This window comes from Bombina bombina, chromosome 2 (assembly GCF_027579735.1).
Source record: "Bombina bombina isolate aBomBom1 chromosome 2, aBomBom1.pri, whole genome shotgun sequence".
In the NCBI taxonomy this organism is placed as follows: domain Eukaryota; kingdom Metazoa; phylum Chordata; class Amphibia; order Anura; family Bombinatoridae; genus Bombina; species Bombina bombina.
In genome coordinates, this window is record NC_069500.1 from 398,323,676 (window position 1) to 398,345,975 (window position 22,300).

A 22,300-nucleotide genomic window follows, 5' to 3' on the forward strand; every position below is an offset into this window, starting at 1 on the left:
CATGCCACGTTTTTTTCAAGCAGGTTCACTTTATTCGGCACCATCCTTTGCTGCATATTCAAAAAGAAACACATGGAAAATACCCTGCCGGTAGTTGTTAATTGCAGTGCGTTTTTAAGCACTGCTTGGAAAAAAAAACAAGCATTGGAAAAACAAGCATAGAATTGGGGAGTTTATTTTCTGGGTGTTTTTCCTTATTTTAAGCATTTTTTTCTAATTGTCAGTATTTCTTTTCTGTAACAACTTAAAGGGACAGTGTACACCAATTTTCATAGAATTGCTTCTAACAGACACTACTATAAAGAAGAATATGCACAGATACAGATTTAAAAATTCAGTATAAAACCTTTTAAAAATGTACTTAGAAGCTCCCCAGTTTAGCACTGTTGACGAGGTTAGGCTGGGACAGCTAGTCAAAGGGGCTTGGAAAACAGAAAAAACAGACCCCCCCTCCCTTTCCCTGCATATGAAAAGACAGATTACACAAACAGTAGCAGCTGGAATCTGTAAAGCTGGGCTACATCTGATTCTTTGGGACTTGGCTAGGAGTCTGAAAATCGGCACGTTATTTTAAAAAAAAAAAAAAAAAAAGCAAAACTACATTGTTTCAAAAAGACTCCCAGGCGGACTATATAAATGGATCATCTACAAAATATTTATGCAAAGAAAAATCTAGTGCAAAATGTCCCTTTAAAGGGACACTGAAACCAATTTGTTTTTCTTTTGTGATTCAGATAGAGCATGCAATTTTAAGAAACTTTATAATTTACTCCTATTATCAAATGTTCTTCATTCTCTTGGTATCTTTATTTGAAAAGCAAGAATGTAATTTAGAAGCAGACCCATTTTTGGTGAACAACCTGGGTTGTTCTTGCTGATTGGTGGATAAATTCACCCACCAATAAACAAGTGCTGTCCAGGGTACTGAACCAAAAAATTGTCTGGCTCCTTAGCTTAGATATCTTCTTTTTCAAATAAAGATAGCAAGAGAACGAAGAAAATTGATAATAGGAGTAAATTAGAAAGTTGCTTAAAATTGCATGCTCTATCTGAATCATGAAAGAAGCAATTTGTTTTCAGTGTCCCTTTAAAGGAACAGTAAAGTCAAAATTAAACTTTCATGATTCTGAATTGTGCATGGAATTTTAAACAACTTTGCAATTTACTTCTATTATCACATTTGCCTTGTTCTTTTAGTATCCTTTGTTAAAGTGCAAATGTTAGCAGGCTGATAGGAACTCAGGAGCATGCACGTGTCTATAGCTCTCTATTGCAGCAGTTTTTGAAACGTTTATAGCAATGTAATACAAAGTTGCAAACACTTCTGCCATACGTGCACACTCCGCTTTGTATGTTTATGCCCTACAAAAAATCTTTTAAAATAATCAAAGTCCCAAAAACCTGTTCAAGTAATCTGCAGTATGAAAAAAATAATATTTCAGCTTTGTTTACAGTTTTATTTTTCCTTTAAATTTTTTACAGGCTTTGGATAGAATAGAGAGTGGAGAGGAAGACATCAGTGCACATATGCAAGATGATAGACAAAAGCCTAATTCTGAAATTCTACCCTTGGAGGCTTGTGGACAGATAACTGATCAAGAGCCTTCCCAGTTACAGGAATTGGCTGATTTAATGCAGCAGGTAGTGGAATCTGACCTATTTTTGTTTCACAAATCATCTTGTATCTCATCTTTTAAACACGTTAAATGCATTTTCTCATTAGTTTATTTATTTCTGGAACCTGGAGGTACTTTTACTTTGTGCAAAAAAAAAATTATTTGCACATTTTTTTAATAAATTATATTGAAACATATGATGTCATAGTCTGTTTCTGAAAACGTATACATTTGTACAGAGTTAAAAAAGTAACATTCTTAGAATTATAGGGTTTTTATTTTGTCATTGTTGTTGAAAACCCAACTTTTTACTATACCTTTTTCTGGTAAACTGAGAAAATTAAAACTTTTTCAAATTGCAAACATAGTCTTGAGTTATAGGGGCCAATTTATCAAAGTGCGAGCAGACATGATCTGCTGTAGCGGATCATGTCCGCCACACATCGATAAATGACGAAAGCATGCGCTCTTAGCATTTATCATTGCACAAGCAGTTCTGGTGACCTGCTTGTGCAATGCCGCCCCCTGCAGATTTGTGGCCAATCAGCCACTAGCATAAGGTGTCAATCAACCTGATCGTATGCGATTGGGCGGATTGATGTCCGCCGCCTCAGAGGAGGCGTGCGAGTTAAGGAGCAGCGGTCTTAAGACCGCTGCTATTTAACTCCTGTTTCTTTCCTATGACATGGAGAGTCCACAACATCATTCCAATTACTAGTGGGATATTTAACTCCTGGCCAGCAGGAGGAGGCTAAGAGAACCCCAGCAAAGCTGTTAAGTGTAACTTCCCTTACCCATAATCCCCAGTCATTCTCTTTGCCTCTGTCAATGGAGGTTGTGCGAAGTTGGTGTCTGAAGATAATAAACCTTTTATGGGTACCTGTCCCTGCAAGCAAGTATTGGGACCTAGCTGTGCCCATATCAATCTTTTGAGTAAAAGTAGTGGTGGCTTTTAGCTGTTAGAAGGCGGCGAGGACGTCTTTGCTTTACTTCTAACATTTTGCTACCCCTTTGTAGAAAGCCAGGGTTGGTTACTCTGTTCTTTCTTTCACTACAGGTTCCTGACGGGGAGTGGAGTACCGTTCACACCTAAGTACCTGTTACCTGCCCTGCAGCTGGATCCACAGATAAGTGCATTTTCCTTCTAAGTTCTGAAGGATAGCACTTTAGGGGTAAAACCTCTAGTGGGATCTATTTTGGGACTTAGATTATCTAAGTTGTCTTAGATACTTTTTTGGGGCTGATTTGCAGGTACATTGTATGCGTAACTCAGGCATGCAGAGAGACTAAGGGGTTAATATTAAGCTGTGTGCTTAAGACTTAACTTTGACAAAATGTATTGGAAGGGTTTGTCCTTTTAGCGTTTATTGTTAAATATGTATGGCAAGGGGCAGATCTGTTTGATTTGGAGTCCGGAAGAATTTATAGGCAGTTACGGCTATGATATGGTTTTTACTATTGAGCTGTTTGAGCCACAAATCACAGTAAAAAAGGCACGTAATACAGTTTTTTTTACTCTCCGCCCGCTCACTTGACTCTCCAATCTTCCGTGTGTATGAGGAGCGGAGTTTAGTCAGTCATTGAGCCTGGACTGCTGTGGCTATTTTTTTTGATGATCTGATTGCCGGTCTGAACTTGTGAATCTCTCATCTCATCTGGAGAGATCCCCTGCTAGTGGGTTATTTGACTCCCGGTACGTTAGAAGCCTCAGGCACTATGAAGTTTTTTGTTAAAGTGACAGGTGACGTTTTTTGATCTTTATTTTTACAAGTTTTAAATTTTTGTTTCCAGTTAATTTATTAGTTCTGTATATACTATACATTTATTTTTATTTTTTGTGGGAAATTATATCTGCAATGGAATCTGAAAAAGATTCTTCATTTAATAAGGATAAATGTTTACTTTGCTTGGAAGTTCCAATTGTACTACCTATACCTATGCAGTTTTGTTCCAATGGCTTAGTTAAGACCTTAAAATATAAGGACAAATTAATCCCTTGTGAACCTAATGTCTCTCAGGATATTGCTGTTCTGGATATGCCTCAGCTTTCTCATCAAACGTCCCAAGCCTTATCAGTTTTGCATACAGTGCCTTCCTTGCATGTCCTCTCAACCTCCTGGGGGTGTTTATGTGTCAGGGGATTTTGCTGTGCAGAGAACTTCTGCGGTATCGGCAACTTTATCTGCTTTCACTACATCGGGTAAGAGGAAATCTAAACATTTGTCTGCTAGTAAGGCTTCGGACCCCTCTAATTCTGCGCTGGTCAACCTTTCTCATTTGTTTGATGAGGAGCATACTTCAGTAGCTTCTGCAGGTGAAATCTCAGACTCTGACACTTTTGAAGAAAAATCTTCAGAATCTGAAGAGGTAAATTTTAGATTTAAGCTTGAACACCTCCGGTTATTACTGAAGGAGGTCCTAGCTACTTTAGACGACTCTGAACCTTCGGTTGCTGACAACCCCACAAAATCTTCTAAACTGGATAGAGTTTATGATTCTCCATCTTCTGAGTAGGTTTTTCCTGTTCCAAGGAAGATGTCTGAAATTATAGCTCAGGAATGGGATAAACCAGGGGTTCCTTTTTCCCCTTCCCCTGTTTTTAAAAAGATGTTTCCTGTTGCTTACTCTATTCGCGATTCTTGGCGCACTGTGCCTAAAGTAGAAGGAGCTATTTCTACTCTTGCTAAGAGAACTACCATTCATATAGAAGATAGTTGCTCTTTTAAGGAAACTACGGTAGAGGAGATCCAAGATAGGATCAAAGCTCTCAAACTGGCCAATACCTTTATCTGTGATGCCAACATGCAGATATTTAGACAGGGAGCTAAGATGTCTAGCTTCACTGTACTAGCACGCAGGGCTCTGTGATTAAAGTCCTGGTCGGCTGATGTTTCTTTGAACTCCAAGCTTTTGGCTTTTCCTTATAAGGGTAAAACTCTGTTTGGACCTGGTCTGGAGGAGATTACTGGTGAAAAGGTTTTTTTTCTGCCTCAGGACAAGAAGAATAGTCCTAGGGGTCAGCAGACTTCTAATTTTCGTTCCTTTCACAACTTTAAGGTACAGAAGTCTTCCTTTTCCAAACCAGACCAATCCAGGTCCACTTGGAAATCCAGCCAGCCCAGGAATAAGGGAAAGCAGTACAAGAAGCCTTCCACTGACTCTAAATCAGCATGACGGTTCCGCCCCCGATTCAAGTGGGGAGCAGGCTTTCTCTTTTTCGTCAAGCCTGGATACGTGATGTCCCAGATCCAGGGGCTGTGGACATAGTGTATCCAAGGGTTACAGAATGGGATTCAAGTCTTGCCCTCCAAGGGGCAGATTTCTCCTGCCAAGACTATTCTCAAACCAGGTAAAGGAGGAGGCCTTCTTAAATTGCGTAAAGGACCTATCCTCCCTGGGAGTTCTTGTTCCAGTCCCTCTAAGGGAACAAGGTCTAGGATTCTATCCAAATCTATTTGTGGTCCCCAAAAAAGAGGGAACTTTTCATCCAATCCTAGATTTCAAGTGTCTCAACAAATTCCTCAGGATTCAGTCCTTCAAAATGGAAACTATTTGTTACATTCTTCCTTTGGTACAGGAAGGTCAGTTTATGACGACCATAAACCTGAAGGACGCACACCTTCATGTTCCCATTCACATGGAACATCAAGCGTTTCTGAGGTTTGCCTTTCTGGACAAACATTTCCTGTTTGTTGCACTGCCGTTGGCCTGGCCACGGCTCCCAGAATATTCACAAAAGTTCTGGGGGCGCTATTGGCAGTGATCAGAACCCAGGGAATTGCTGTGGCGCCTTATCTAGACGACATCTTGGTTCAGGCGTCATCTTTTCAACTAGCTCAATCTCATACAGAGATGCTGTTGTCTTTTCTACGTGCCCACGGGTGGAAGGTGAATTTGGAAAAGCGTTCTCTAATTCCATCTACAAAAGTGTGTTTCTTATGGACAATTTTAGATTCCCTGTCCATGAAGATTTTCCTGATGGAGGTCAGAAAATCCAAACTTTTTGCCTTTCGTCCATCAGTGGCTCAATGCATGGAGGTGATTAATCTGATGGTGGAATCCATGGACAATCATCCCTTTTGCTCAGTTCCATCTGCAACCGCTGCAGCTTTGCATGCTCCGTCAATGGAACGGAGACCATTCAGATTTGTCACAGAGGATACATCTGGATCCTCTAACAGGAGACTCTCTCTCGTGGTGGATGTCTCAGGAACATCTGTCTTTTGGCACTTGCTTCCTGAGACCTTCGTGGGAGATTGTGACTACGGACGCCAGCCTATCAGGCTTGGGAGCTGTTTGGGGTTCTCTGAAGGCTCAGGGCCTGTGGTCTCGGGAAGATTCCTCTCTTCCAATAACATCTTGGAGTTGAGCTATTTTCAATGACCTATCAGCGTGGCCTCAACTGTCTTTAGTCCGGTTTATCAGATTCCAGTAGGACATCATCATCTCAGTGGCTTACATCAACCACCAGGGAGGGACTCAGAGTTCCTTAGCCATAAAGGAGGCGACTCACATTCTGCAGTGGGCGGAAGCTCACGATTGTCTATCTGCCATCCTCATTCCAGGTGTGGACAACTGGGAGGCGGACTTTCTGAGCAGACAGACTTTTCATCCCGGGGATTGGGCTCTCCATCCGGAAGAATTCTCTCAGATAACCCTCAGGTGGGGAGTTCCAGAGTTGGATCTGATGGCGTCCCGCCAAAACGCCAAGGTTCCAAAGTACGGTTTAAGGTCAAGAGATTCTCAGGCCGTTCTGATAGATACTCTAGCAGTTCCTTGGATATTCTCTCCGGCATATCTGTTTCCTCCGTTTGGTCCCCTTTCCACGAGTCATTGCTCGTTTCAAGCAGGAGATTGCTTTGGTTATTCTAATAGCTCCTGCATGGCCTCGCAGGATCTGATTTGTGGATGTCATTTCTACCTCCTTGGAGGTTACCTCTGAGGAAGGACTTTCTAATTCAGGGTCCTTTCCTCCATCCGAACCTAGATTCTCTGAAGATGACTACTTGGAGATTGAATGCCTAGTTCTGTCTAGACATGGTTTTCTTCTACAAGATATGACGAGTCCACGGATTTCATCCTTACTTGTGGGATATTAACCTCCTGCTAACAGGAAGTGGCAAAGAGCAACACAGCAGAGCTGTATATATATAGCCCCTCCCTTCCCTCCACCCCCAGTCATTCTCTTTGCCTGTGTTAGTAATAGGAAGAGGTAAAGTGAGGTGTTAGTTTACATTCCTCAATCAAGAAGTTTTTTATTTTAAAATTGTGCCAGAGAGTGCTATTTTCCTCAGGGGGAAATAGTCATTTTCTGCCCTGATGTTTATGATCTTAGCAAACATTATCTAAGATCCATAATGGTTCCCACAACGTAGCTGAAGGTATGTGTGAGAAAATCTTCAGTGTGGAGACCGGTGTCTTGCTACAAGCAACTTTGAGGTATGTGCAGTCTTTGGTTTTCTGGGGAGACTTGGTATACCAGAACAGGCTGACATTGTCCCCTGTAGGGGGAAGGGTAAGGAGTCTGCACTAACAAAAATATTTGTGTATCTGAAATCCCTTTATCAATTTATTAATTATTAATTTATTCATGGCCTGAAGTTATATAAAAGGGCTTATGTATGGACTTGACGCTGGGAGACTAAAGCGTTTTTTTTTGTATGAATGCAGGGGTTTTGGTCTGCATTAGGAGCGCATGTTTTTTACTTTTATGTTCATGTCAGGCATGTTTGTTTGGACCCATGTGGGTCCTAGTCACAATTCAGTACGTCCACGGTGGGCGGGACCTATTTTCGTGCACTCCGTCGCGCAGTCTTCATTGCCATCGCATAGCTGGTCAGAGGCTGGAGACTAAGTTTGCTGCACTCGATAAGTCCTATCTATATACCGGACATCTGAGTTCATTTCGGGGGCAGGTAGGCTCCACCAACAAATTGTTTGAATAAATTGTTTAAATAAAAAAATTATATTATAAGTGTTATACTGTGTTTGGGCTTATCCTGCAAGTAGATGCAATATTAAAGAGCATTTTTAGACAAATTAAAACTCTTTTTTCAGGCTAAAAAGCGTTTTTGCAGGTTTTCAGTAAAATAGTTTCGCTTTTAAAATTTAAAGGCGCAGATAATTTTTTGTCTATTAATTTTTTTCGTTTTTTAGTATAATTAAAACTCAATATTTAGCAAGGTACGACTATTATCAGTACTGCTAGTCTGTTTAACATGTCGGACAGTGAGGAGGAAAATCCTTGTTCTATGTGTTTAGATGCCACTGTGGAACCCCCTCTGAATTTTTGTCCCTCGTGTACTGAGAGGGCCTTACAATGCAAAGCACAAATTTTATGTAAAGACAGTGTGTGTAAAGATGATTCTCAGGCTGAAGGGAATCTAGGTGTACCGCTAGTTTCTTCCCAAGCGTCACAACCTCTAACGCCCACCCAAGCGACGCCTGGTTCTTCAACCGCATCTAACTCATTTACTCTGCAGGATATGGCTGCAGTTATGTCAACTACCCTTACAGAGGTGTTATCTAAGTTGCCAGTGTTACAGGGTAAACGCAGTAGGACAGAGGACAATGTGAATACTGATCACTCTGATGCGTTGTTGGCTATTTCCGATGTACCCTCTCAGGGATCTGAATTGGGGGTTAGAGATCTTCTATCTGAGGGAGAACTTTCCGGATCGGGAAGTGCGTTACCTCAGACAGACTCGGACGTCATGTCCTTTAAACTTAAGCTTGAACACCTCCGTCTTTTACTTAGGGAGGTTTTAGCGACTCTGGATGACTGTGACCCTATTGTAGTACCACCAGAGAAGTTGTGTAAGATGGACAAATACTTAAAGGTACCTGCTTACACTGACATTTTTCCAGTTCCTAAGAGAATTGTGGAAATTGTTAAGGGGGAATGGGACAGAACGGGTATCCCGTTCGTTCCCTCTCCTAATTTCAAAAAGATGTATCCTATATCTGACACTGTTCGGGACTTCTGGCAATCAGTCCCTAAGGTGGAAGGAGCTATATCTACCCTGGCTAAGCGTACAACTATTCCTATTGAGGAAAGCTGCGCTTTCAAAGACCCTATGGATAAGAAATTGGAGGGTCTCTTGAAGAAAATGTTTATTTATCAGGGTTTCCTCTTGCAACCTACGGCATGCATTGTACCAGTTACGACTGCGGCGGCCTTTTGGTTTGAGGCCCTATAAGAGTCTCTTAAGATTGAGACTCCTTTAGAAGATATCTTAGATAGAATTAAGGCTCTCAAGCTGGCTAATTCTTTTATCACTGATGCCGCCTTTCAAATTGCTAAATTGGCGGCTAAGAATGCTGGATTTGCCATTTTGGCACGTAGAGCGCTATGGTTAAAGTCTTGGTCTGCTGATGTATCATCTAAATCGAAGCTTTTGGCTATTCCTTTCAAGGATAAGACCCTATTCGGGCCTGACTTGAAGGAAATCATTTCTGATATCACTGGAGGTAAGGGTCATCTCCTACCTCAGGATAAGGCTGTTAAAATGAGGGGTAAACAGAATAATTTTCGTTCCTTTCGGAATTTTAAAGGAGTTCTCTCTTCTTCCTCTTCCTCCACAAAGCAGGAAGGGAATTTTGCTCAGGCCAAGTCCGTCTGGAGACCCAACCAAGCTTGGAACAAGGGTAAACAAAACAAGAAGCCCGTTGCTACTACCAAGTCGGCATGAAGGGGCGGCCCCCGATACGGGACCGGATCTAGTAGGGGGCAGACTTTCTCTCTTTGCCCAGGCCTGGGAAAGAGATGTTCAGGATCCCTGGGCACTAGAAATCGGGACCCACGGGTATCAACTGGAATTCAAAAGTTTTCTCCCAAGAGGGAGGTTTCTTCTTACACGATTGTCTGTAAACCAGATAAAAAGAGAGGCGTTCTTACGTTGTGTGAAAGACCTCTCTACTATGGGAGTAATTTGTCCTGTCCCAAGACTAGAGCAGAGACGGGGGTTTTACTCAAATCTTTTCGTGGTTCCAAAAAAGAGGGAACGTTCAGACCCATTTTAGATCTCAAAAGTCTAAACAAGATTCTCAGTGTTCCATCTTTCAATATGGAGATCATTCGCTCAATTTTACCAATGATTCAGGAAGGTCAATATATGACTACCGTGGACTTGAAGGATGCATACCTGCATATTCCTATCCACAAGGATCACCATCAGTTCCTAAGGTTTGCCTTCCTGGACAAGCATTTTCAGTTCGTGGATCTTCCCTTCAGGTTGGCCACAGCACCCAGAATCTTCACAGAGGTTCTAGGGTCCCATCTGGCGGTTCTCAGACCGCGGGGGATAGCAGTAGCGCCTTATCTGGACGATATTCTGATTCAGGCGTCGACTTATCATCTAACAAAATCTCATACAGACACAGTGTTAGCATTTCTGAGAACTCACGGATGGAAGGTGAATCTAGAAAAGAGTTCACTAATTCCACAGACAAGGGTTCCCTTCTAGGGAACTTTAATAGATTCTATAGACATGAAGATTTTTCTGACGGAGGTCAGAAAGTCAAAGATTCTAAACACACGCCAAGCTCTTCAGTCCAATCCTCGGCTATCCGTGGCTCAGTGCATGGAGGCAATTGGATTGATGGTGGCGGCAATGGACATCATTCCGTTTGCTCGATTTCATCTCAGACCTCTACAACTGTGCATGCTCAGACAGTGGGATGGAGATTATGCAAATTTATCTCCTCAGATAAATCTGGTCCAGGAGACCAGAGACTCTCTTCTTTGGTGGTTGTCGCCGGATCATCTGTCCCAAGGAACGTGTTTCCGCAGACCTTCGTGGGTGATAGTGACAACGGACGCCAGTCTACTAGGCTGGGGTGCAGTCTGGAATTCCCTGAAAGCTCAGGGTGTATGGACTCAGGTGGAGTCTTTACTTCCAATCAATATTCTGGAACTGAGAGCGATATTCAATGCACTTCAGGCGTGGCCTCAGTTGGCTTCGGCCAAATTCATCAGATTCCAGTCGGACAACATCACGACTGTGGCTTACATCAATCATTAGGGAGGAACGAGGAGTTCCTTAGCGATGACAGAAGTATCCAAGATAATTCGGTGGGCGGAGGCTCACTCTTGTTTTCTGTCAGCGATCTACATCCCAGGAGTAGACAACTGGGAAGCGGATTTTCTAAGCCGAAAGGCTTTTCATCCGGGGGAGTGGGAACTCCATCCGGAGGTATTTGCCTCACTGATTCTCAGATGGGGCAGACCGGATTTGGATCTAATGGCATCTCGACAGAATGCCAAGCTCCCAAGATACGGATCCAGGTCGAGGGATCCTCAGGCCGAACTGATAGATGCCTTGGTCGTTCAACCTAGCTTATGTGTTTCCACCGTTTCCTCTCCTTCCCTGGGTGATTGCTCGGAGCAAACAAGAGAGGGCTTCAGTAATTCTAATTGCGCCTGCGTGGCCACGCAGGATTTGGTATGCAGATCTAGTGGACATGTCCTCTCTGCTTCCGTGGAAACTTCCAGTGAGACAGGACCTTCTCATTCAAGGTCCTTTCCAACATCCAAATCTAATTTCTCTGCAGTTGACTGCTTGGAGATTGAACGCTTAATTTTATCTAAGCGGGGATTCTCTGATTCGGTCATAGATACTTTGATTCAGGCTAGTAAGCCTGTCACTAGAAAAATCTATCATAAGATATGGCGTAAATATCTTTTTTGGTGTGAATCCAAGGGCTACTCATGGAGTAAAGTTAGGATTCCCAGGATTCTGTCTTTTATCCAAGAAGGATTGGATAAAGGGTTATCAGCGAGTTCCTTAAAGGGACAAATCTCTGCTTTATCAATTTTGCTACATAAACGTTTGGCGAACGTTCCAGACGTTCAGTCTTTTTGTCAGGCTCTAACCAGAATTAAGCCTGTGTTTTAGACCAATTGCTCCCCCCTGGAGTTTGAATTTAGTCCTTAGTGTTCTTCAAGGGGTTCCGTTTGAACCTATGCATTCCATAGATATTAAGTTATTATCTTGGAAAGTATTGTTTTTGGTTGCTATTTCTTCTGCTCATAAAGTTTCTGAGCTTTCAGCGTTACAATGTGATTCGCCTTATCTTATCTTCCATTCTGATAAGGTGATTTTACGTACCAAACCTTGTTTCCTTCCTAAGGTTGTTTCTAATGAGAATATTAATCAGGAAATCCTTGTTCCCTCATTATATCCTAACCCTTCTTCTAAGAAGGAGCGTAGGTTACATAACCTGGACGTGGTCCGTGGCCTGAAGTTTTACTTGCAGGCGACTAAGGATTTCCGTCAATCATCCTCATTATTCATTGTTTTTTTTTGTAAAGCGTAGGGGGCAGAAAGCTACGGCTACCTCTTTCTTTTTGGCTGAAATGTATCATCCGCCTGGCGTATGAGACTGCTGGACAGCAGCCTCCTGAAAGAATTACGGCTCATTCTACTAGGGCTGTGGCTTCCTCTGTTGAACAGATTTGCAAAGCTGCAACTTGGTCGTCTCTTCACACTTTTTCCAAATTGTATAAATTTGATACTTTTGCTTCTTCTGAGGCTGGTTTTGGGAGAAAAGTTCTTTAAGCAGACGTGCCTTCCGTTTAGGTTCCTGTCTTGTCCCTCCCTTTCATCCGTGTCCTGTAGCTTTGGTATTGTATCCCACAAGTAAGGATGAAATCCGTGGACTCGTCATATCTTGTAGAAGGAAAGTCAATTTATGCTTACCTGATAAATTAATTTTTTTCTACGATATGAAGAGTCCACGGCCCACCCTGTCATTTTTAAGACTGATTTAGTTATATATATTTTTTTTTTATAAACTTCAGTCACCTTTGGCCTTTCCTTTCTCTTCCTAACTTCGGTCGAATGACTGGAGGTGGAGGGAAGGGAGGGGCTATATATTCAGCTCTGCTGTGGTGCTCTTTGCTACTTCCTGTTAGCAGGAGGTTAATATCCCACAAGTAAGGATGAAATCCGTGGACTCGTCATATCGTAGACGAAATTAATTTATCAGGTAAGCACAAATTTACTTTTTCTGAAGCGGTCATTGAAACTATGCTTCAGGCTTGCAAATCGGTTACTCACAAGATTTACCATCAGATATGGCGTAAATGTCTTTTCTTCAGGATGGCCTGGAGAAGGGTTTGTCGGTCAGTACTCTAAAGGTTCAGATTTCTGCATTATCTATCCTTTTGCACAACCGTCTGGCAGACTTACCAGATGTTCAAGCTTTTGTTCAGGCCCTGGTTAGAATTAGGCCTGTGTTTAAACCTATTGCTCATCCGAGGAGCCTTAACCTAGTTTTTAAAGTTTTGCAGCAGGCTCAGTTTGAGCAGATGCATGCTGTTGATATAAAGTTATCTTGGAAGGTTTTGTTTCTCCTTGCTGTTTCTTCCGTTCGCAGAGTCTCTGAACTTTCAGCTCTGCAGTGTTATTCCCCGTATCTTATTTTTCATGCAGATAAGGCGGTCCTTTGTACAAAATTGGAGTTTCTCCTTAAGGTGGTGTCGGATCTAAACATTAATCAGGAAATGGTTGTTCCTTCTTTTTGACCTAATCCTCCTTCTCATAAGGAACGTCTTTTACATAAGTTGGATGTTGTGCATGCTCTAAAGTTTTGCCTTTATGCTACTAAAGGTTTTAGGCAATCTTCTGCCCTGTTTGTTGTTTCTTCTGGAAAGCGTAAAGGCCACTTCTACTACTCTATCCCTCTGGTTAAGAAGTTTGCTTCGTTTAGCTTATGAGACTGCTGGACAGCAGCCTCCTGAGAGAATTACGGCTCATTCTACTAGGGCTGTCTCCTCTTCTTGGGCTTTCAAAAATGAAGCTTCTGTAGAACAGATTTGCAACATGGTACTCTTTGCATATTTTTTTCAAAATTTTACAAATGTGATACTTCTTTTGGGAGAAAGGTTCTTCAAGCGGTAGTGCCTTCTGTTAAGGTCCACTTGCCTTTTTTTCTCCCTCCCTGTTCATTCTGTGTCCTCTAGCTTGGGTATTGGTTCCCACTAGTAATTGGAATTACGTTGTGGACTCTCCATGTCATAGGAAAGGAAACAATTTCTTTCCGGACATGGAGAGTCCACAACCCCGCCCTCTTTTTTATTATAATTCGACAGTTTTTTTGAGTAAACCTCAGGCACCTTTTTCACCCTTGTGTTTCTTCTTTTTCCATTTTCCTTCGACTGAATTATGGGTAATGGAAGGTACACTTAACAGCTTTGCTGGGGTGCTCTTTGCCTCCTCCTGCTGGCCAGGAGATAAATATTCCACTAGTAATTGGAATGACGTTGTGGACTCTCCATGTGCGAAAAGAAAGAAATGTATCAGGTACGCATAGTTACATTTAGGGCCATTCGGGCCTTGTTAAATCAGCCCCATAGCATTAGTAATAGGCTTCACATTTCATTTAACATATATGCAGCTTATATAGCCATTAATTTACAGATAGCAGATGGCCTTTTCAGGACATTTTCTAGCTAATATAAAACTTGTGAAATAAATACAATTGTCTCTCTTTATTACTTCTACAAGATAGTATTGACGTTATCATTCTTTCTCTTTGTCAGCTGACTCCTATAGAGAAATATGCTCTGCACTATCTGGAATTCCATATTCATAACAATGGTGCCCTTTATGGAGTAAATAAGGTTGGTGATGAACCAGTTAATATTTATAAGACTCTGGGTGTCATTTAAAACATATGAAACAAATGAGAGTTGACATTCTTTTTATTTGAATAAAAATGTTTAAAGGGACACTGTACCCACAATTTTTCTTTCGTGATTCAGATTGAGCATGAAATTTTAAGCAACTTTCTAATTTACTCCTATTATCAAATTTTCTTCATTCTCTTGGTATCTTTATTTGAAATGCAAGAATGTAAGTTTAGATGCTGGCCCATTTTTGGTGAACAACCTGGGTTGTCCTTGCTGATTGGTGGATAAATTCATCCACCAATAAAAAAGTGCTGTCCAGAGTACTGAAAGCTTAGATGCCTTCTTTTTCAAATAAAGATAGCAAGAGAACGAAGAAAAATTGATAATAGGAGTAAATTAGAAAGTTGCTTAAAATTGCATGCTCTATCTGAATTACAAAAGAAAAAATTTGGGTTCAGTGTCCCTTTAATGAGTACAAAACATATATATAAATTATTTGTTTTATTAATGAAAATGTTTTAAACACTCTGATTTTAAGCTTTACTCTTTCAAATCAATAGTAAGTGACAATGATTCTTAGTTTTATTTAAAAAATAGAATTACCCAGGCTTGTAAAACTACTGTGTAGTTTTTATTTCTTATGTCGTAATAGTTGGTTAAGATCTTTAACTGTCTTTGCCTCCTTATTTGTAAAGTAGTGAAATGTTGTTTCCTCATTTTATAGGAGCAACTTAACGCAGCTAAACAGGAATGGGACATGAAGCACCTGCGAGGGCTGAAAGAACTAGAGGACAGGATGCAGTGGGAAACGCAAGAGGACGACGATCTGTTGCTGACCTTCACAAGAGAAGATGCATATAAAATGGTACATTTATGCCTTTTGAGGCTGGATAGAACTAGGTACTTAAAGGGACATGAAACTCAAACATTTTCCTTCATGATAGAGAATACAGTTTTAAACAACTTTCCAATTTAACATTTATTTAATTTGCTTCATTCACTTTGTATCCTTTGTTGAAGAAACAGCAGTGCACATGGGTGAGACAATAACATAGCATACATGTGTATCTACCATTCAGTGGCTCTAGAGCCTACATAGGTATGCTTTTTAACAAATGATACCAAGAGAATGAAACAAATTAGATAACAGAAGTACATTTCCATACCCTTTAATAGTATTGAAATATTTGATAGTCTGATACTATGCAGAGTTTAAAAGACAACAAAAAAAAAACACAGAACCAAAGTGGATGTAAAAGTTGATACAATCTGGCACCTGCTGGATAGAGCATAGAACATCAGTGTATGGGATTCACTGGTTCTTGACTATGCTAAGGTACTTAGAACCTACATAGTGGCCAGTTGTTTGCAGAGCTTAGTTAGAATGTAATAACTTAGCGTGTGATTGCAGATTAAATAGTGCATATTAATCTTTAGTATGTTATGTTCCCAAGGAGTGATTTGTTTCCCTGGAAAGGCCAATCTGTTCTTAATGAATATATCTGCAGCTGTATGCTTACATAGCATTTTGTTCAATATGTCTCCTTCTACTTTAGGACTTCATTTATGATGGACCAGATGGACATACAGAGATCATGCCTGTGAGTTGTCTTTGTCTTATTAAAGTAAAAAAACAACCACCTATAAACCTTTGTATATACCATTTTTTAGCACCATTAATTTATCACTTTTAAAAGTGTGAGAGTTGTAATTTTTTTTAATGCAGGTTTGGACTCCACCTACTCCCCCTCAAGATGAAAATGATATTTATATTGACTCTGTGATGTGTTTAATGTATGATGCAAATCCGATCCCAGAGTCTAAACTGCCCCTTGTTTATGTGAGGAAGGAACGCAAAAGACACAAAACAGATCCAGCTGGTGAGTTACTATTATACAGTGTTGGATTCATGCCTGCATATATTTTGTTTTGTATGTATCTTGAATTAAATGAAATACAGTGCTTTCTGTTGAGCAGTGATCCCCAAACTTTATTTTTGCTTTAGACATCTTTGACAAACTTTAGAAATGTATTGGGCATGTGCCACTGATGTGATACAGTGATGTAATTATAAAAAAAATGTATTTGAAGTAGTTGGTAAATGTAGATAAAATTACACCGGGTGCTTAAAACTTTATGGGCCAGAATACAAGTGCGATAACACTGACAGAAGTAAAGATTTTGCTTGAGTGGGTTATACCGCATATTACAAGTTGAAAGTAATAAAATTAATAATTAATGTAAATAATTATTATAGATGTACTTAAATATTCTAAAAAAAACACTAGAATATATAGTATATGTATATTTTACTGTAACTATCTTTTTTTTTTCAATAATATTTTTATATCTATCTTATATTTAATATTTACATAGCGCACCTTAAAGGGACATAAAACAAATTGGGATAGAGATAAAATATAATATGTACTTTAATTACTTTGCAGTGCTTCGCTATTAACCCTTTCTTTTAAGTTTCCGAATTGTACAGCTCTAACCCCCCACACAATTCCTTCTATGGTTGCATCTATATTTACCAATGATTTGGTAGAATGCAAGACTATAACACCGATGCTAAACACTAATCCAGACAGCATGGCTATGTAACTAATTTTGATTATTTTTGGAAATTATTTTAAAATACTTGACAGCAATTTTAAAACATTTTTTTTAATGCAAACTATTTTTCCTTAATTAGCCCTTTTAGGATATGCACAGAACTCAACATGTTTAATGGCACTTTATGATAACTAATTCTTCCTGTGCGCTAACCTGGCACCTACAGTGCAAAACCTGAAAAGTATTTACATATATTTTACATTCCATAAAATGTAAAATAAGATATTTGCAGTCAAATACCTTTGAACCCTAGTAAATAAAGTTTTATTAATATTCTATGAATATTTATCAGTTTTTTTATGAATTGTAACTGTTTATTTCTATATATTTATGTTGTGTTTGGTACAACTTTTATTTCTTTCATAAGGTGGTGAGGGTCCACGAGCCTTGTCGTGTGGGATTGAATTCCCACCACTAGGAGGAGGCAAAGATACCCCAGACACCAAGAGCTTTTAAACCCTCCCGCCTTCCTGTACACTTCACTTTTATTCTTTGCCTTCCAGGGATAGGTAAACATTTGCAGTACTTTAGAATCTATGTTTAAAGGGGTTCTCAGACCTCAGGAGTGAGACCCATTACCCCTATTCATCGGTGATTCTTGAATACAAGGGGTCATGAGTACTGGGTAGTGACACAACATTTCCCCACAGGATTTTAGTCACAAGCCTTCCACAGGTGGAGCAGGGACCTGTCCCTAGTTTCCTCCTGCTGGGTCATCGTTATATTCCTCTTAAAAATCCTCTGCTGTTACCTTCACAGCACTGGTTGGGCTCTCTACTGGGACCAGCCTTTTCTCAGCTTGTGTGTTCAGTGGTATGAGTGCCAATTCAGGTAAGTATAGTGCATTCACATAGCCCTCATGCTATTTGTATATATATTCTTGTATAGCATGACCAGGGGATCACTATACTACACACAGACACATTAATTATTTCTGGGGGTTACCTTTGTATGCTTTGTGCTGTACATTTATCTTGGATTTTATGGCATCACAGCTATGGATTGTTTTTATAAGGGGCTCACTTTAATATTTCTTTCTTAAGACATGGTGAGTCCACAGATCATCAATTACTGTTGGGAATATCACTCCTGGCCTGCAGGAGGAGGCAAGGAGCACCACCGCAAAGCTGTTAAGTATCACTTCCCTTCCCACAACCCCCAGTCACTCTCTTTGCATGTGGTGCAAGGAGGAGGTGAAGTTTTTTGTGTCTGAAGAAAATGGATTTATTTCACTTCAATCAAGATTTTGTTATTTTGAAAGTAAGAGTAGGATTGCTCTGATCTTTCCTTTCAAGATTGGGTCTAGCCGTAGTCCACATTAGTCTCTTAAATAGGGCAGTGGTGGCTTTTAAGCAGTTAGGAACTTGTGAAGTGGACTTCGCTGCGTTTTCCTAACATGTTGCTGCTCTGGTATAGAAAGCCTGAGTAGGTTTACTCTGATCTTTCTTTTATTCACAGGTCTCTGTGAGGAGTGGCTTCCTCTCATGCCGGGTGAGCTGTCGTCCTGCCGGACAGCTGGATGAGCAGGTAAGTGCCCTTTGTCTTCTAGAGCAGGCACTAGTTAGCATGTGATATGGAGACGGGTCTAATCTCCTTCAGGACAGGAAGGAGTTAATCTTCAATTGCGCTTAGTTTTTCTTTCAGGGTTCTGACTTATTACACTAAAGCCTTAGCAAGGACTCTGTTTGTTTATGAATTGCACCTGTGTGTTACCAGGGTTAAACATAATAAGCGTGAGGCCTTATGGTATAAGGTAACTTAAGGCTTGCTATGTGAGAACTTGAGCGGAGAAGTGTTCCATTTTCATTGGTGGTTTATTTGGGGATTTTTATAGACTCTGTATCTAGAGAAGATTTCTAACAGAGGTCAGATATTCAAGGATGTATTCCTTTTCCTCTCTCTACTGTCCAGCCAACAGCAAGCTCTAGTTGTCCTGTAGATAGCTTAGCCCTTTTACAACCAGTAGGTTGGGAGTTTGGATCTAGATGCAGCTGATTTTCTTTCACTTTTCAGTGATTCGATATAGGAGGGAATTAGTTTAATGGTACGACTCATTCCTTTTTGCTTTTTTCCATAAAATGGAGAACATTCGGATCTGTCTCAAAGGATAGATCTATATCAGTCGACAAGAGACTCTCTCTCGTAGTATTTTTTCAGGAGTATCTATCTCATGGTGCGTGCTTCTGGAGATATTCCTGGGTGATGTGACCACGGATAGCGCAAGGAGTTTTGGTCTCCTCAGGAGGCAAGGTTGCCAATCAACATCTTGGAGCTCAGAGCGATTTTTCAAACTCTCCAGTTGTGGCCCCTCCTGAAACAAGAGGGTAATAATGTGTTTGTCAGACAACGTCACGGCTGTGTCGTAGATCAATCATCAGGGAGGGACTCAAATCATTTGGCATTAAAAGAAGTTTCTCAGATCTTGTCTTGGGCACTGCAAAATCCTTGCACTTTGTCAACGATCCACATTCCAGTGGTCAAAAATAGGGAAGCTGATATCTCAGTTGTCTCTGCACACAGGGAAGTGGTCCCTCAATCAGGACTTTTTCAAAGAACTTGTTTACAGGTAGTGATCTGATGGTCTTCCACCTCAATTTCATACTTCCCAAAACCTGTTCATGATCCAGGGATCCAAGAGCTGAACTGATAGATGCTCTGGTGAGTCTGTGGTCATTTCGCTTAGCTTATATTTTCCCTCCATTTTTGTCGTCCTACTAAGAATTGTGTCTCGGATCAAGCAAAAGAATGTCTCAGTCATTCTGATTGCTTCAGCCTGGTTTATCAGGGCCTGGTATGCAGATCTGATTCAAATGTTCAGCTATCTTCTTTGGCCCGTTCCACAACGCCATGACCTATTGTCTCAAGGTTCTCTATTTTACCAAGCTCCACTATGTCTAAATTTGACTGCGTCGGAGTTGAACGAATAAGTTTAAGCACAGTGGACTTTCTGATGCTTTATATAATATTCTTCTGCAGGCTAGGAAACCTGTAACTATAAAAATTTATCCCAAGATCTGGAAGATTTCTTTTTCTTGGTACAAGGATCATGGTTTTCGTTGGCATTCTTTTAGAATTCCCAGAATCCTACAGTTTCTTCAAGATGGGTTTGATAAGGGTTTGTCAGCTAGCCCCTTAAAAGGTCAGATTTCTGCTCTTTCTGTTTTATTTCACAGAAAGATAGCCAGGTTACCTGATTTTCAAACCTTTGTACAGGCCTTGGTTAGGACCTGTTGTAAAACCAATTTCTCCACTATGGAATTTGAATTTGGTCCTTTCTGTTTTTCAGGCTAATCCCTTTGAGCCCATGCATGATATTGACATTCAATTTTTGTCTTGGAAAGTTTTTCTCTTAGCGATTTCTTCAGCTAGGAGAGTTTCAGAGTTGTCTGCTTTATCTTGTGAATCCCCCTTTCTCATTTTCCACAAGGACAAGGTGGTTTTACAAACAGAATAAGAGTTTTTTACCAAAGGTTGTTTCTAAGGCAAAATAAATCAGGAAATTGTAGTTCCTTCTTTGTGTCCTAATCCTGCGAATTCTAAGGAGAGACTCCTTCACAATCTAGATGTGGTTAGGGCCCTTAAATATTATTTACAGGCGACTAAGGATTTTAGACAAAGTCCAAGTTTGTTGATACGTTTTTCTGTTTGTCGTAAAGGACAAAAGGCTACTACTGTTACATTATCTTCTTGGTCACAAAGCTCACTTGGTGGCGGGGAATCGCCCCATAAACGTATTACAACCCATTCCACTAAATCGGTAGCTACTTCTTGTGGGACAGATTTGCAAAGCTGTGACTTGGTCCTCATTACATACGTTCACAAAATTTTATAATTTTGTAATGTTTTTGCTGCCTCAGGGTGATTTTTTTTTTTTTTACAGAAAAATCCTTTAGGCTGCAGCGTTGGGCAAATAAGAACTGCCTTTTTTTTGTGTACTCAACAGTTTGGGTATTCCCACACATCAAGGCTTGTGGACTCTCACCACTTTATGAAAGAAAACATAATTTATCTGATAAATTCCTTTCTTTCATGGTGGTGAAAGTCCATGAGACCCCACACAGTTTAATTGTATTATTTGATGGTAGTATTTATTTGCTATTCTTCTTATCCTGCTTTGCCTCTACTACCTTTATGTTTACATTTTCCTGCTCGGCTATACAGGGAGGTGGAGGGGTTAAAAAGCTTTTGGTGTTTGGAGTATCTTTGCCTCCTCAGAGTGGTGGGAATTCAATCCCACATATCAAGGCTCCTGGACTCTCGTCACCATGAAATAAAGGAATTTATAAGGTAAGCATTTTTTTCAACGTGGGTGCAATCATTTTAGCATGCCACTTGTAATCTAGCCTCATGAGTTTATGTGGTCAAAGAATGATACTTTTTTTTTTTTTTTTTACCCTCTATCCTAATTCTATGCATCTTCCTCAGCTAAGGGTTGTGGGTCTCCAGAATGTCCGTAAACCTAGGAGAGGAATTACTGCTGTAGAATATTGGTTCTTGTATTGTGCTGCTTAAACCCCTTAGTTTTTTTTCTTCCTGTTTTTGGATATTAAAACATCTATTTGAGACGTCTATTTGAGCTATGTTCAAGAAACAGAAATCGGAACAAAACTGACATGGTGCTTTATGCTAGAATTTAATAAAACACGTATAATTATCAGGTTATTGATATACATTAAATAAAAAAATATGAGCAGCATATCAGCCCATTCATGCTCCTTTCTCTCCCGACAGCTGCTCCAGCTGGTCTAATTAAGCATGAATTTTCGGACCTTAGGGCACATGCCTTGTAAAATACTAGTAATCCAGTTATTGAGCTGCCTTCTAACAAAAAAAAGGAGTGCAAATAGAATGCTTGTCTACATGTTCCCTTATTACTCAGTACTATGTATTGTAGTGTTTCTCGCCTCAGTTATTTTGATTCTAGCATGATTTATGTGATTTAGACATTTTAAAAGAAAAGTGGTGCATTATGCACTGTAGATGTGTTTCATAGATAAACTTTGATCTCATTGGACGAAATTTTGACTATTAAAGCTGCAGGCCGGAAGAAGAAGCAGCGCCATGGAGAGTCAGTGGTCCCTCCTCGCTCACTCTTTGATAGACAGGCTCCAAACCCAATAAAAGTGCGTAAAGAGGGCAAAGAACAGAAGAAGAACATTCTCCTGAAACATCAAACTCAGTTTGCCAAACCCCTGCCAACTCTGATCAAACCAGTCATGGAGACCGGTCCAGAAAACCCAGAGTGGTTGATCAGTGAAGACTGGGCTCTGCTGCAGGTAAACAAACAGAACAATGACATTAAAAGTGTGCTAAATAGATAAAATATCATTTTTTTCCTCACCGTTTCTTTTCTTTCAGTGTGTACAGTGTAGACATTACTTGTTAATACTAAAAGTATAGCTATTAACTGTAAAAAATCTCACTTAAAGGG

The 22,300-nt window shown here is 40.3% G+C and overlaps 1 protein-coding gene across 4 annotated transcripts in view; it reads left to right on the forward strand.

Annotated features, from left to right (window-relative positions):
• LOC128648915 (E1A-binding protein p400) overlaps positions 1-22,300 on the forward strand; it is a 459,430-nt gene that overhangs the window by 139,143 nt on the left and 297,987 nt on the right. For all 4 annotated transcript variants that reach the window (XM_053701869.1, XM_053701871.1, XM_053701873.1 and 1 more), the window contains 6 exons: positions 1,483-1,641; positions 14,161-14,241; positions 14,975-15,115; positions 15,807-15,851; positions 15,977-16,130; positions 21,904-22,145. In XM_053701869.1, the coding sequence (XP_053557844.1) occupies positions 1,483-1,641; positions 14,161-14,241; positions 14,975-15,115; positions 15,807-15,851; positions 15,977-16,130; positions 21,904-22,145 (822 nt within the window). The remainder of the gene's footprint in view (positions 1-1,482; positions 1,642-14,160; positions 14,242-14,974; positions 15,116-15,806; positions 15,852-15,976; positions 16,131-21,903; positions 22,146-22,300) is intronic.